The sequence below is a fragment of the Amblyomma americanum genome, chromosome 1 (genome assembly GCF_052857255.1).
Source record: "Amblyomma americanum isolate KBUSLIRL-KWMA chromosome 1, ASM5285725v1, whole genome shotgun sequence".
Classification (NCBI taxonomy): Eukaryota; Metazoa; Arthropoda; class Arachnida; order Ixodida; family Ixodidae; genus Amblyomma; species Amblyomma americanum.
In genome coordinates this window covers 370,499,490-370,514,899 of record NC_135497.1, presented here as the reverse complement: position 1 = coordinate 370,514,899, position 15,410 = coordinate 370,499,490, and the positions used below count along the sequence as shown (strand labels likewise).

General features: G+C 47.3%; 1 protein-coding gene across 6 annotated transcripts in view; it reads right to left on the bottom strand.

Annotated features, from left to right (window-relative positions):
- LOC144115646 (uncharacterized) overlaps nucleotides 1-15,410 on the bottom strand; it is a 45,357-nt gene that overhangs the window by 17,461 nt on the left and 12,486 nt on the right. For 5 of the 6 annotated variants that reach the window (XR_013311498.1, XR_013311503.1, XR_013311499.1 and 2 more), the window contains one exon: nucleotides 13,384-13,847. The exons of the other annotated variant lie outside the window; for it this stretch is intronic. Coding sequence is in view for 1 of the 5 variants with exons in the window: in XM_077650085.1 (XP_077506211.1) it covers nucleotides 13,595-13,847 (253 nt within the window). In the remaining 4 variants the exon portion in view is untranslated. Of the gene's footprint in view, nucleotides 1-13,383; nucleotides 13,848-15,410 lie in introns of those variants that run through there. 6 annotated transcript variants of the gene reach the window in all.

The window sequence follows — 15,410 nt, the reverse complement described above, 5'->3', positions numbered from 1 at the left end:
CCTGCTAAATGAACCTATTAACTGAAACAGGTGCAATCAGTCTCCACAGCCTTGGCAAAAGAAGAATAGGAAATTGGAAAGGAATAGGTAATGCAGGCAGCACTGCAGCAAAAACCCTCTTATAACCAAAGAGCAGACATGAAGGTTCATCGTGAGAGGCACTGAATGGAACTGTAAAGTGAGAGTGCGATTGATTTGTGTCCTAAGTCTGTATACATAATGCCGTATCAAAAATATCGTTACGATAGGATCCATATATTCTTAAAGACTGAATAGAAAATTCCTCTTGACAGTGTGAGCATGGAGCCTCTTGTTTTGTTTTGAGTTTCAGATTGCTAACTGTTTTAGGGCAAGGATAATATTGGGGAATGGAAGATGCTCTTGGAATGCACATTCACAATGTAGTCCAAAGTGTTTAAGGGAAACACTAGAGGCGAAGTGAATTTCAATAAGGCTGTAATTACTCATGAGTTTCTACTTGATCGCAGTTATACGGTTGCAGAGCAAAGCTAGACAGCTTTCTCAGAAGCTTTGCAGCTGAAGGAAAATTCGTCTTAGTCTGGGGATAAAACCAGGGACCACTGCTTGCCTGGGCAGTCACTCTACATTTAAGCTAACCAGGATGCCTCGCAGATGTCATGGTGAGGTCGAATTGATCAACCTGAAGCACGAACGGTGTTAGTCTCGCTCTGAGCTGTTGATCAATTAGCTCTCTTTAGCTAAATGGTTTGGAGCTTCTGACACCATGAGACACTACGCAGGAAATAGTTCGGGATAGCCCTTGGCCTTTTGCTTCTGACAGCCTATGCAAAAGTTCTCGGCGCCGCATGGTCACATTGCATTAAAGGGAAGCTGAAGCGCTTTTCGAAAAAAATGAGTTCTCTACGTCGTTTTATAGCTTTTAGTCCGCTGAAAAAGAATATCTCATTCATAAGTAGCGGAAATAAACGCAAAAAGCTGTTTTTTAGAAGAAAACGCGCCCCATCGCCTCAGGGCGCCGAGCGAACGCCGCTCTTGCCCGCGATTGGTCGGGACCGTCATGACGTCATCCACGGGGATCTCCGGCCGGCACCGATGGCGCAGCTGCGTAGCCCGTTGCTTCAGCTGGCTTTTAAGGACTACGTTTTGGAAATTATGGATAATTCAAGCAGTGTTGAACAGTTTGGACTTTCGCCATGCATGTTCGAGCCATCAGCAGCTTCAGAAAACGGCGGAACCAACGACGCCGCGGAGTGCGCCGGCAGCGAAAGTCAAGTCGCGACATCCTCACGTGTTGGAGATCTCAACTGGATGGATGGGTGGATGACAGCTTTTATTTCCACCAGAAATGGAGACCTTTTACTACTCACCGCCCCCGGCACGCAGGCCGGGAGAGCGGGGGCCGGAGCCTCCATGACTAAAGGCTAACAAAGAGATTTTATCTCTTCGCGGCATCAGCCGCAAGGCGGATTGGCTTGTTTCTGCCGAGCGGGTTCTTCGCTGCGTAGCAGGGCTTCCCAGCTTTCTCTGCTATCAATATCTGCGTTGACTCCGGGAGAGTCGGCGCATTCCCATATTCTCTGCTTCCGGGTAACCGTGGAACCATCGCACTGTCGGATCCTGGACGAGCGCGCGCAAACCTATTCCGAAATCGTTGTGAACTACAGACTACCGAAGAGAAAACTGGTGCCACCGCCTGATAAGAAGCTAATAGAGAAGCAACATGGCGGCGCCTGCAAGCCGGAAATTTCGTTAACCCAGTATGGGCCTTTCACTTCCAACCAGGGTAACACGAAAACCAAATCTCGACTGATACGTATGTTTTGCATAGGTGCATGCGCGTGCATATCCTTTGTGTAGGTGCAAGTGGCAATAAAAGAAAGTAAATTGCGCCGAAACGTTGTTGTGTACCGCTGCTTCATAAAAGCCTGGCCACCAACTTCTTTCCGGTGACAGTCTGTGTGTGTCTTCTGTTCCTGCGTCTTTTTTCGCTGTTTTTTTTTCTCTTGGCCAACTTCTTGTAACGCCTGTAAACGTGATGTAATTCAGATCACCGGCACGCTTACACGTGTCGCGCGGGGTAAATCGTTTGTTTGTTCATTTATTTATAGTTACTCGCCTAACTACTCCCGAAGGCCTTTTAGAACAACAGAAGAATGCCAAACTGGATGAGTTGGAGTGGGTGCACTGCTGTACTGTAGCGCGAAGAGTCGAGATGACCGGGAGGAAGGTCCCGTCTGTGGTTTCCTCCTTTCGCATGTTGGGGCTACTGTTCAACCATGAAACTTCTGTGCTTACTCCCGTGCATTGTTTTTTTTTGCATGCTGAACACGCTTTTGAACAATAATTATGGCTGCGTTTCGGAGCTCTCAGTGCTGCGAGATATATATAGTTGCTGTTGTTGCGTATCGAGGTAACCAGCAGAATTACTTATGGCAGATATATGCGTACCGCGGCTCGACAACTTTGCCGTTCTGACTCAGAATTATGGCGCCATTGTCGATCGTCAGTCAGGACCAAGCGCTCATGAAGCAACTGTTTTCATTGCTCAAGTATACTAGGTTGATATAATCGGCTTTTTTTCAGTTAGGTGCAGCGGCATGTGCTGCGCGCTGATGAAAGACTAAGGGGAATTGCTTGTGCTGCTATGAGCTGCAAGCAATCAGGAAAAAGCAAAAAGGCACGCAGTACGTGAGGAGCTCTAAAAGTTCAAGACTGTGTGCCTTAAAGACAGTGCTGGAAGTGGCCTTAGCTCAGCATGGATGTGAACCAGCTGGAAAAGGCAAAGAGCATACAAACAGGTAAGAAAGTTGTTGTGTGCCAGAAGCAGCGGCGTACCGTGCGTGTGTTGGCAACTGTGGACACAAGCTGCATGCATGCGTATTGACGCGGGTGTGTGTGTGGTGCCGGCGGCATGGCTTCAATGTTGTGTGTCAGTATTGTATCATGTTCTTAGTTGTGCAATAAATGAAGTGCAGACACAACAAATGGCGACGAGGACCGGATCAAGAACGCTCCAAGAACGGCCTGAAGATCACCACATCAAGCGACAGTAACTGGCAGCCCCAAGAAGAGCATTGACAAACACGAAGTGTCAGGCCTAACTCTGCGAGCCCTACGCTGGGCGGGAGAACAATGGCAGCTCAAGCAGCGCTAATCGGTAAGATCGACAGTTTCGATGACACTGTTGAAGACTGGTCGTCGTATATAGAAAGGGCGGACGAATACTTCGCGCTCAACAGCTTACCGGAAGAGAAGAAGGTAGCGGCTATAATTACAAGCATGGGAGCGAAAACTTACGCTATCCTTCGCAAGCTGACCACGCCGAACAAACCCTCAGAGAAAACGTACGCAGACATTAAAAAGTACCTGGGAGACTACTTTTCACCTGTGCCTCTTGAAATGTCTGAGCGACATCGGTTCTACAAGAGACTTCAGAGAGAAGGCGAGTCTGCTAACGAATATATGGCAGAACTGCGGCGGCTTTCACAGAACTGCAACTTTGGGTCATTTTTGGACCAGGCACTGCGGGATAAATTTGTGTGCGGTCTTCGCTACGTGCAAGTCCAGCAGAGATTGCTAACCGCAAAAAAGGTTACGCTAGAGCACGCCCTTGACGAAGCAGTAGCACATGAACTTGCCGTGAAGGACATCGCCGAATTCAAAAGCAGGGAAGAAGTGCCGGCTTCCGTGGCTCATGTCGAGAAGGAAGCACGACGATGTTACAGGTGTGACCGCAAGGGGCATCCACCGTCGAAATGCAAGTTTCTCACAAGTGTTTGCCACAAGTGCAATAAAGTTGGCCACATTAGTACCGCGTGTAAAAGCAAGTCAAGCGACGCCAATAGAGCACCACGCCGGTCAAGCCTTACTTACAAGAATAGGCAGGCTTCAAAAAGTCAAGTGCATGCCATTGAACAAGACAGTGATGCATTTGAACTTCTGGCACATGTCGACGATGGGAACAAAAGCAGTCCGATCTGGCTGAAGCCACAGATCGAAGGGCACACATTGGAAATGGAGATGGACACTGGATCCAAGTATTCTCTTGTGCCAAGAACCACGTACGAAGCGCATCTCTCTCATCTGCCTCTGGAGGGAACTTCAGTACGGTTCAAGACGCTGACTGGTCAAGCTTTCAGCCCTAACGGTGTGGCAACAGCCAATGTCACGTTTGGGAAGTCAACGCAACGCGTGCAGTTCTTTGTAGTCGACACTCCAGGACCTCCGCTCTTTGGAAGAGACTGGATTAATCGTTTCAACCTTCTCGAGCTGAGCAGTGTACTGAGGATCGACAACCAACTGGGGCCACGTGCAGATCAACTGAACAAGATCCTCGCAGAACACAGGGACGTCTTCGATGATAGCATTGGAAAACTCAAGCACATCAAACTGAAACTGCGCCTTCAAAGTGGTGTGCAACCGAAGTTCTGCAGGCCACGACAGGTGCCCTATGCCTTGAAGGAGAAAGTGAACACTGAGCTTGAACGGTTGGAAGCAGTCGGCATCCTGACAAAAGTGAATCACAGTGATTGGGCCACGCCCATAGTGACTGTAGTGAAAGCAAATGGAACTGTCCGCATATGTGGAGACTTCAAAACCACAATCAACCCTCACTTGGTGGTGGACCAGTATCCCTTACCCCGCATTGAGGACATCTTTGCAAAGTTAGCAGGAGGACAGAAGTTTTCAAAGATAGATCTGAGACAAGCCTACCTACAAATGGAAGTAGACGATGAGTCCAAGCCGCTCTTGACCATCAACACAGAAAAAGGGCTGTATCAGTACAACAGAATGATTTTTGGCATCTCTTCTGCGCCAGCTGTGTGGCAGAGAACAATAGATCAAATCCTGCAGGGAATCCCAATGTGCCATGCTACTCAAGATGACATTCTTGTCACTGGTGAGTCAGAAGATTCTCATCTCAAGAACCTAGAGCTAGTGCTCAGAAGACTGCAAGAGTATGGGCTCAGAGCTAACCTCCAGAAATGTTCGTTCTTTGAAGACTCTGTAACATACTGTGGTTACAAGCTCGATGGAACCGGGTTACACAAGACAGAGGACAAGATCAAGGCAGTGATACGTGCCCCTACACCCAAGTCCACGTCTGAGTTGAGGTCATTCCTTGGCCTTGTGAACTATTACGGGAAGTTTATTCCAGACAGTGCTAATCTTCTCAGACCACTGCATTCACTTCTGGAGAAATCATCACCATGGAAGTGGACAAAAGAATGTGAGGTGGCATTTCAGCAAGCAAAGAAGATTATAGCCTCAGAAACTGTCCTTGTGTACTACAACCCGAACCTGGAAGTACGTCTAGCATGTGATGCTGGCCCCCACGGACTAGGAGCAGTCCTTTCGCACAAAATGCCTAATGGGAGTGAAAGACCCATCGCATTTGCATCTCGAACCTTGAAGGCTTCGGAAAAGCAGTACTCTCAGATAGATAAAGAAGCAATAGCCATTGTCTGGGGTATACAAAAGTTCTATGCATACCTGTATGGAAGACACTTCAAGCTGATCACAGATCATCAGCCTCTGACACATATCTTTGGCCCAACCAGCAGTGTTCCTGCGATGCAAGCTGCACGCATTCAACGTTATGCCTTGTTTCTAGCTGGGCTCGACTACGAGATTCAGTACCGCAAGTCATCGGATAATGCCAATGCAGATACATTGTCACGCCTTCCTCTTCCGGACAGTCCTGAAGATAAACCAGATGAAGCTGAACTTTTCTACCTGAACCAAATGGAGCAACTACCTGTAACAGCTCATCAAGTCAGACAAGCCACAGAGCGTGACCGTCTGCTATCGAGAGTCCGCTACCATGTTTTGAACGGGTGGGACTCGTGCAAACAAGACAACGAAATCCTTCCATTCTACAGGCGTAGAGATAAACTCTCTTTACACCACGGCATCATTGTTTGGGGCATAAGAACTGTCATTCCAGCTGTATTGCGAGAAACAGTCCTCAACGACCTGCACTCTGGACATCAAGGCACTGTGAAAATGAAAGCGCTTGCACGTTCGTTTGTGTGGTGGCCATCTGTTGACACCGATATCGAAGCCATCACTAAGAAATGTGCAGGGTGCTCCAGCGAGATCAACATGCCACCAAAAGTCTCTCTGCACCCGTGGGAAGTGCCGAGTGGACCATGGCGCCGAGTTCATTTAGACTTTGCAGGGCCATTCCTGGGCAAAATGTTTCTTATCGCTGTTGACTCATTCTCAAAATGGCCTGAAATACATGTGATGAGTTCAACTACGGCAGAGTGCACCGTGGATGCACTGCGCGTTATGTTTGCATCTCACGGCATTCCAGAACGCATTGTCACGGACAATGGTCCTCAATTCACATCGGAAGAGCTTCGGACCTTTCTCATGCAGAATGGTGTGCGACACACATTTAGCGCGCCATATCACCCGGCGACGAACGGTCTCGCAGAAAGGTTCGTGCAGTCCTTCAAGCACAGTATGAAGGCCATGAAAGGAGAGGGATCCATCATCAAGAAGTTGACAAACTTCCTTTTGGCATACCGTACGACACCCCACTGTGCTACTGGTGAGACACCAGCAAACCTTTATCTCGGGCGCGAGCTACGCACTCGACTGGCACTATTACCCCCACTAAAGCGGCTGTTTGGGCTTGTTGGTCAGTGAACATGGTAAAAGAATGCAGCGCGAAAAAAACAAGGACGAACAGAAGTGGACAGGACAGGGCGCTGACTACCAACACATTTATTCAGAACGCATTGTCACCCCCACAACCCGGTGGACGTACGTATGAGAAACAAGGGTCATCTCAACCAAGTAAGCCTCAGCGCTCCTTTTCTGAGGGGGAAGAAGTTTCTGTGCGCTCCTATGGGCTCCGTGCGCTGGTATGGTGGCGCCAGCAGCGACCACATCGCCAGCGCCGCCTCGCGGCACTCGCCGCGTTAACCGGACGCTCAGTCACGGCCGGTCTCTCGAAGGGAGAGCGCGCGCGCCCCCTCGAGACTGGCCGTGGTGGCCCTGCGCCGCGTAGCAGACGCGCACTGACCGCGATGCCATTCTAAGTCAACGCCTTCTTCTCTGCGGATTTGAACGCATTGAAAGCCTTGATGCCACCACTGCTGCATTTAGTTTCAATTGCTTTCAGGTTGGGCTGATCACCGATTCCGAGCAACCATGATTGTGTTGCAGTCCCGGCGGAACTGCAATATCTGGCAGCGCAGTTGAGCTTATTGAGATTAATTAAGTACCTTTACAGTTTGAGAAGGAAGCCTCTGACCCAAATAATGAAATCAGCTATGTAATTTACATCCACTGTGACATCGACTATGTGAATGGTCGGCTAGAAATGCGAAAAACGCAAACTTACTGCACATATATATCAGATGATAGTGCTCTACATCCTGCAGGATCGACACTTGTTTACTTTGTGTATTCCTCTAAGAGAAGCCTAGCTCTAAGCATACAAAAAGACGTTGGGTTTCTTGCTAAGTATCTTCCACAGGACTTTTATTTCAGGAATTTCATGATGACACCAATTACATGAATTATTTTGGTCGTATTTCTCTTTTGGTAAATACTTAACTATAGAAAGGCCGCCGCGGTGGCTCAGTGGTTATGGTGCTCAGCTGCTGACCCAAATGACTCGTGTTCGATCCTGGTGGCGGCGGTCGCATTTCGGTGAAGGCAAAATTCTAGAGGCCCGCGTACTGCGCGATGTCAGTGAATGTTAAAGAACTCCAAGTGGTTGCAATTATCTGGAACCTCCTACTATGGCGCCCCTTATAGTCTTGGTTGCATTTGGACGATAAACTTGATTAAAATCAAAAGATTAATTCCCGAAATTAAGGGTTTAGTGATGTTGTGAAATCCAAGAAATATATATATATATATATATATATATATATATATATATATATATATATATATATATATATATATATATATATATATATATATATATATAGAAATTTGAACCACTCTCTATTTTTCTTTTTATTCGTCTAGAACAGGATTTGAGATCTCATAACTGCAACAAATAAATATACAAAATTTTGAACCACTCAAGGAAATAAAATGATGCAAATAAATACACAAAAGCTTAGGTGAAACAATGTGAAAAACGACATAAGCACTCTCAGAAGTACGACGTCGCTCCCACTGCATACACACACGCACGAAAAAAAACTAGGAACAAAATTGACACGCTGAACCACAGATGAGCATAACAAACGAAGACTTAAACTTCAGATGCCAGCTCCAAGAACTTCACCGTAGACCATTTCTTGTGACTGACTGAACGCATTCCTTCGCTCTACATATAGACAAAGCAGCTCCTACCAATGATGTCACGTTCGAAACACCCCAGTCAATGTAAACCCTTTCCCAGTTCACTCTCATGAATTTAATTCCACAGTGCACTCATTTCCAGCATACCCTCTGTGCATGAGCGAGCATGCACGATGTCCAAGAAAAGCGTTTAAATATATTCGGTACTTTGACTGCAGTGTTTTTATAGCTGTTATGACATTGAGTAAACACAGCAGTAGGTAGAGCACCCATAATTATCCAAGTTTGTCTTCGCCTTCGGACGAAACACCTCACCGCTCGCCTCGCTCACTGGAAACTGAACAAGAGAGCTGCGTTGGCTGCGTCCGCCTTTCGCCACCGCTGTTAACCAGGTGGCGCCACTCGCGCGCGCCAAACTGCAGCGCACGGAGCCCATAGGGGTACAAGTAAATGGGTGCCCGGAACAATCGCAACCAGAACAGGGCCTCTATCATATGAAGTGGAAGTTGGGGGAACAACCTGGAAACGTCACACTGATCAACTGCGCAAGGGTCACACCGAAGACAAACGCCATCTGGATCCGGAACCTGAATTCCTACCCAGTATGCAAACCTCCCCGGACAAGGAGACATCACCTGCTTGTGTTCCAGATGAAAACAAATCTGCATCACCTCGACGTGATCCATGTGTGAGTGCACCAGAAGACAAACTTAATACTCCTCGGGTAGCAGTTCCCGTGAGCCTCCCTGATCCTATCACAGGTCGCCCAGTGAGGGTACGTCGACCACCATCGAAACTGGACTTGTAAAAAAAATTACAAGGGAGGAAGTGTTGTGTGCCAGAAGCAGCGGCGTACCGTGCGTGTGTTGGCAACTGTGGACACAAGCTGCATGCATGCGTATTGACGCGGGTGTGTGTGTGGTGCCGGCGGCATGGCTTCAATGTTGTGTGTCAGTATTGTATCATGTTCTTAGTTGTGCAATAAATGAAGTGCAGACACAACAAAAGTAATATAACGAAAAAAAAGAAATATTGATGCACATATTTTGTGCAGGCAGCTTCGGCATGCTGCGTACCACCAGATTGTCTGGTTAACGTGGAAGGGGCCTTGGGAGAACCACCGGCGGATTCTACCAAGCTGTGTGCTGAGCTCTGTTCGAAAGAAGTACCATGCCAAACTGGTTTATATACAGGCTTCAAGCATTACACGGAACGCCCGAACGAGAGAAATTAAACGGCACTGGCAAAAGATTACGTTGATTTGTGGTTCGCCAAAGCGCGGGCCGCAGCGAAGCAAGCGCATCCGGACGGCCGGCCGACTCTCCGTGAATGGCGTCACTTCCGGCAGTTCTCCGTTTTTGCCGTCCCCCCACCCGGCGCTTCGGAAGCAACGAGGGCGTGCCGGCCGGCGGCGGGTTTTTAAGAAGCGATTGCAGCTCTGTTTGCGGATAGAATCGGGAAAAAAATTACACACATGATTTTCAAGGTCCTTTCTTCCCAACCATAGCGTTTCATGCGATTTGGAAACCGTTTCAGCTTCCCTTTAAGTGTATGTCTCTTCAGTCTTCTTTACGTGCTTGAAATTAATCCGGAGCCCTCCACTAAGGCGACCCTTGTAGCTGGAGGGTTGTTTTTGGATGTTAAACCCTACAATTTACAAATTTTCCACGTGCAGTACGCTGGTGCCGTAGATGGGGCAGAGAGAAAGTCAAGAAGAGTGGCAATCCAGTGATCTTTACGCTGCTCAGAAGTCATGTCGCAGGTGTTGAGCGAAGGCGCAGCGGATTCGAGGGCAGAGAGGCTGGCAAGCTCGGCCAGTAGCGGGGAGCGGGACAAGGCATCAGCATCATGGTGCTTGCGGCCCGACTGATATACGACACGTATGTTATATTCTTGTAGATGGAGAGCCCATCGAGCCATGGCAGGAGACCGGAGGGATCTTTTAGTGGAGAAAGCCAACATAGGGCATGGTGGTTGGTGACCACGTCAAAAGGACGGCCATTATGATAAAGTGGAAACTTGCCAAGGGCCCAGACAATGGCCAAGCTAGGCCACCTTAGCCAAGCACTCTTTAGTATACTTCATACACTATCTGGCGACTGACTAGCGAGGTGTAGCTGCAATAAACGTTTTTCCAAATACTCTCGTCCGGCAAACTTTTGTGCCCGATAGTACATATGTGAATAGTGGTGTGTCGCGTCCGCGAAATATGCGGTGCGGCACTGCTGTATTCTTGTAAACGCGGCTTATCTCAGCCTGCAATCTTTACCCGTCCAATTGTGAAACGAGATATGACGCCGCGAGAAAAGGGGTTGAGACTGCACAATTATAATAGCTTCGCCATATCTTCCATGTACCTCCATGAATGCCAGCACCTCCGTTCAGCCGCTGCTGTGGTTATTGTGCTCGGCTCCTGACCCGAAAGACGCGGGTTCGATCCCGCGGCGGCTGTCGCATTCCGATGGAGGCGTTAATGCTAGAGGCCCGTGTACTGTCTGATGGCAGTGCACGCTATGGAACCGAAACCAATCTTGTTTCGGTTACGAGAGAGCATTTGATTCGAGAAAGAGTATCTAGAGCTACGGTGTACATATGTAGCTTGTAAATTTCTGCTTGAAATACTTCTCATGCCTGGGAGATCTGCCGCTGCCGTGACGCAGGCGCTGTCGCTACTCGGACAGGAAAAAAATGGTGCCGGTTTTAGGAATAACATTTTCACGCTTCGAAATTGAGACTCAAGTTGGTGCAGCTGTAGGTCAACGCGCTTCGATGACAAAAAAGCGTGGTGAAGTTGCCTTCCGAGTGCATTCTTTGCAGAGTTTCGGTTTTGATTTTACGGTTGGCAGTTTTGTCTAAAATCTGTACTTTTGTTATTTTTGCTGTCAGCTTTCATTATTTTTATGGTGCTATTGTGGTGTCATTTTTTAATAATTCTGAGCCATGTTTCCAGCGCATTTCGCATCAGTTGCAGAAAAAGTTCATTTCGTAGATAGCGTTGTAGCGCCATCTGCCTGGGACGGCCTGCCCATCGACATCAGCATCATCCTGCGTGCCGCGGGTCGTTTGTATCTGTGGCTGGATTGGTGCTGTTCTTGCGTTTGTTGTAACACTGAGTGCATTTTTAAGCGCAAGCAAAAAAAAGTTATGCTGCAGTGTTCAAGTTACAAGTATGACACGTTGCAGCCAGTTCAGATGAGCTTTCCGTGCTGCGCGGCTACCTACACGGCCTTCGTTAGTACTGTACTAATTTTTCGGAAAACAGTAGTTGAGGTACCTTATGGTCACTTTTCTTTTCGGAGGCTTTTACTGCTGCGTAATCCTATCGGACAGAGTCGAGTTCATACCACGTAAATGTATGTACCACCAGCAGCAAAAGTTATTGGGGTGCGTGTTCTCGGGGCAGAAAAGTTATTGTGGGGCTTCCTCGCGACCTAGTGCTTTAAACATGCTACCAGCGTGTGGCGAATGCAAGTCCCCTCGTTCAGACACTTCGAGCGATTGGCTTACGTGGCGCTTGGCTACTGTGCCGGAGTTCCCGGGTTCGAACCCGACTGCAGCGGCCGCGTTATCGATGGAGGCCAAACGCAAAGGCGCCCGTGTGCTGTGCGATGTGAGTGCACGTTAAACATCCCTAGGCGGTCGAAATTATTCCGGAGCCATACACTACGGCACCTCTTTTTGCCTTTCTTCTCTCAGTCCGTCCTTTACCCTTCCCTTACGGCACGGTTCAGTTGTCCGCCAAGATGCGAGACAGATACTGCGCCATTTCTTTTCCCCAGAAACCAATCTTCCCCGTACACTCCCACCTCGTAAATTTTGCCTGCCGATAGTACCTCCGTGTGACGCGATTCGAAATTGATCACTTCAGGCCTGACCTGTTCAATTAAGCGAGTTCACACAGTTAATTTTCTTAGAAATACTGAGCGCAGTGCGCGAGCTGCTCAGCCACTGTGACCCTGTATAGTAAACGGGTGCCACACAAGGGGGGGTGGGGGTGGGGGGCGGAATGGTAGGGTTTTAACGTAGTTAAACAGAGTGTATGTGTGAAAGCACGTGTTTAGCCTGGTTGTCTCATGGTTTTGCTTTGCTAGGTCGTCGGCAGTTCTGGCGACGAGATTAGTTCTATAGTAGTTTTAGTTGATGGAAGACGACGACATGCAATGCACAGCGCGAGCGTGTGTTGCAGTATAACGCGAGCCGGGGTCGTTTACGGCAGCAGCATAGTGCTCTCGTGCACAGGCCAGCGAAATTGATCTGCTCGCGCCGCCGTGGGTTCGAATCCCAGTCGCGGCAATATTTATTTTATTATGTTTGCCAAGGTCATCCTCAAGGTCAAGCTTCACACTAACTCTGTGAGCCAGTTAGACCTCGTGAGGTAGTACTTTCACACTAAAATATTAGCCCTCCTGAGCCAAAATGACAGTGACGTTTACAATTGCTGTACAGTTGATGTCTTCATAACCGTATAAAGACACTCCGTAAGCACATTTCTGACCAGTCCAGCTCGATTCAGCACCTCAAATGAGTGTGAACACAACTACCAGTTCAGTTTGACATCACTAGTGTTAACAGAGGTCATCAACATGCTTTAGCAAAGCATTTGTATTTGATAGCCTCTTCTCTCTCTCTCTTTTTTTACTGTAAGTGTTTTTCACCACCACTGCCTGCTCATAATGACAAATGCTACAGCTGGTTAACATGTCTTGTATTTGGCAACAGCATGGCAAGACAGCCTAATACATTTGTAGCGGAGTCTGCCAGACAAGTTGTGGTACTATGTATTGCTGAACTTGGCATCACCATATGCTGATATTGTGAAATAACATTGAGTGGCAATAAAGTCTTGGTGCGTTTTTCTCAGATCTATCTGCTGTAGGCCAAAGTTTGGGCAGATGAGTGCAAAATAGATTTGTTGAAAATACTTTTCATGAAAACAGTTACTTACGGTACTGAGTACTGTGTAACAAGAAAGTATCTGCTGAGACTATGTTCAACTGTAAAAAATGTCTGAACAGTGAAAAGTAAATCATTTCATAGTGTTGTGGCGCAGGGGTTCACTCTAACCCGGGCTCCGTTGGGTAACGTGTCCGAGCCTTCGGGTTGAAGAAATGTGGAACTTCAAGCTTGGGAAAACAAAAAACAAACGGGTTTACTGGCACTTTTCATGAAACTTGATTACATAATTTAAAATGAAACAGAAAGAGCAAACAGTCAAGAATTAAAAGTTCATAGTGTCGAGCAACTGGATGAGCCTTGTCGTCAGGGCCCAGAGCGATCGTTCGTACTCGGGACACTCGTTAAATGCACCGAGGCTCTGCCGCTTTCACCACACGATTCACAGATCGGAAGAGTCGCCGCACATAGCACGCTGAGCCCTGTGGGAATGGGCGAGGAGGATACGGAGGTCCGCTGCTACTTCGTCCTCTGGAATGCGCTTCTGCCCGCTTCCTTTCGTCATCTTGTCCATCGTCAGTCGCGTCTCACGGTCCGACACAAGGGTAGCGTGCGTGGGAGATTCCACGGGTAGTTTCCCCGAGACATCTTTTTTTCTTTTTCGTAAGGTCAACGAGGGGTCAAACAACGTGCCCCTAACAGGGTTGTAACAATAGTTAGTTAACAGCAAATTGAGAATAAGAAAAGGAGCATTACAAAAAAACCTGTGTTTACTTATAAGAACAGATAACACAGTGTCCCCAAAAATATCTGGGAGGAATGTATGCATAAGGACGTAGCAAACATGATACCGTAGAAGCTTGGGCAAGTTGGTGTGACATGGTTTTTCAGCAGCGCAGGGGACAAAGGACGTGACGAGTGCACAGACACGGCGCTGAACTTACAACTGGTTTATTGAGGCGATTTCCACTACTTAAATACAGTGGCAACCAATCTCAAATGAAAAGACAGATACACAGAACATATTGACGAAAATGACAATTCCTGAGCACAGGTCTACAGAGGCACAAGACCAGCTGCGCACGTTTTTCTATTCTCATCAAGGAAACGTAGTTCTTTATCAGACAGAGCTATTGAGGCAACGCTTACGCATTCATCTTTGAATTTATGGATTTCATGAGCTTCAATGATTTCACGAGTGATTTTTGTTCTATTATCTGTGTCGAGTGCTGTCAGGTAATAGAACAAAAATCACTCGTGAAATCATTGAAGCTCATGAAATCCATAAATTCAAAGATGAATGCGTAAGCGTTGATCAATAGCTGTCTGATAAAGAACTAGGTTTCCTTGATGAGAATAGAAAAACGTGCGCAGCTGGTCTTGTGCCACTGTAGACCTGTGCTCAGGAATTGTCATTTTCGTCGATCTGTTTTGTGTATCTGTCTTTTCATTTGAGATTGGCTGCCACTGTATTTAAGTAGTGGAAATCGCCTCAATAAACCAGTTGCAAGTTCAGCGTCGTGTCTGTGCACTTGTCACGTCCTTTGTCCCCTGCACTGCTGAAAAACCATGTAACAAACACGTTGAAGTTTTCTGCCAGCATCTCGCCTTCCCCCCCTTTCAAAAAAAAAACTTGAAGCATGTTATGAGTACTTCAAGAATGGGTACAAGTGTTTAAGTTCATTCTAAATATAGATTTTTTTAAACTATTTGCAAGATACAAGGTTATCATGAGAAGTACTGGATATAGAATATTCAATCTGTGGTCGAAGAAGCAACAAAAGATATTGACAGAAGAACTAGGGGGCTGTGCTGATCCTGTGCCATTGTCTTGGGGTGCTGCTGTTGCTATGGTATACCAACAACTCACCAATGTACGGTTCTCCTCTGTTGTATGTTAGCTATGTGCATGTTTGACAGTTTTTTCCATGGCCACTTTTGTTAAATCCTATCATCCAGAAATCTTGAGTCACAGTCATGACCTTGTGCTGCACTGCTATCTTCTGTTTTGTCAGCCTCAAAGGTTTGCAGAATGTGGCTGTGTAGGAAAAACTTCAATGGTGTGCTGGTGCCTTGTATACCAGTTGCCTGGCATTATGCCAGTGAATGGAGTGTGCATGTTCCCTCATGATTGCCTTGGAAATGTTGCTATGGGTTATCGCGCATGTATATGGGTTTTTCTGCGCACCCAAATTTCACTGAGTTTTGTCAGGATCATACATGTCAGAAGGGCTGGTAGTTATATCAGAGCAGTGTGA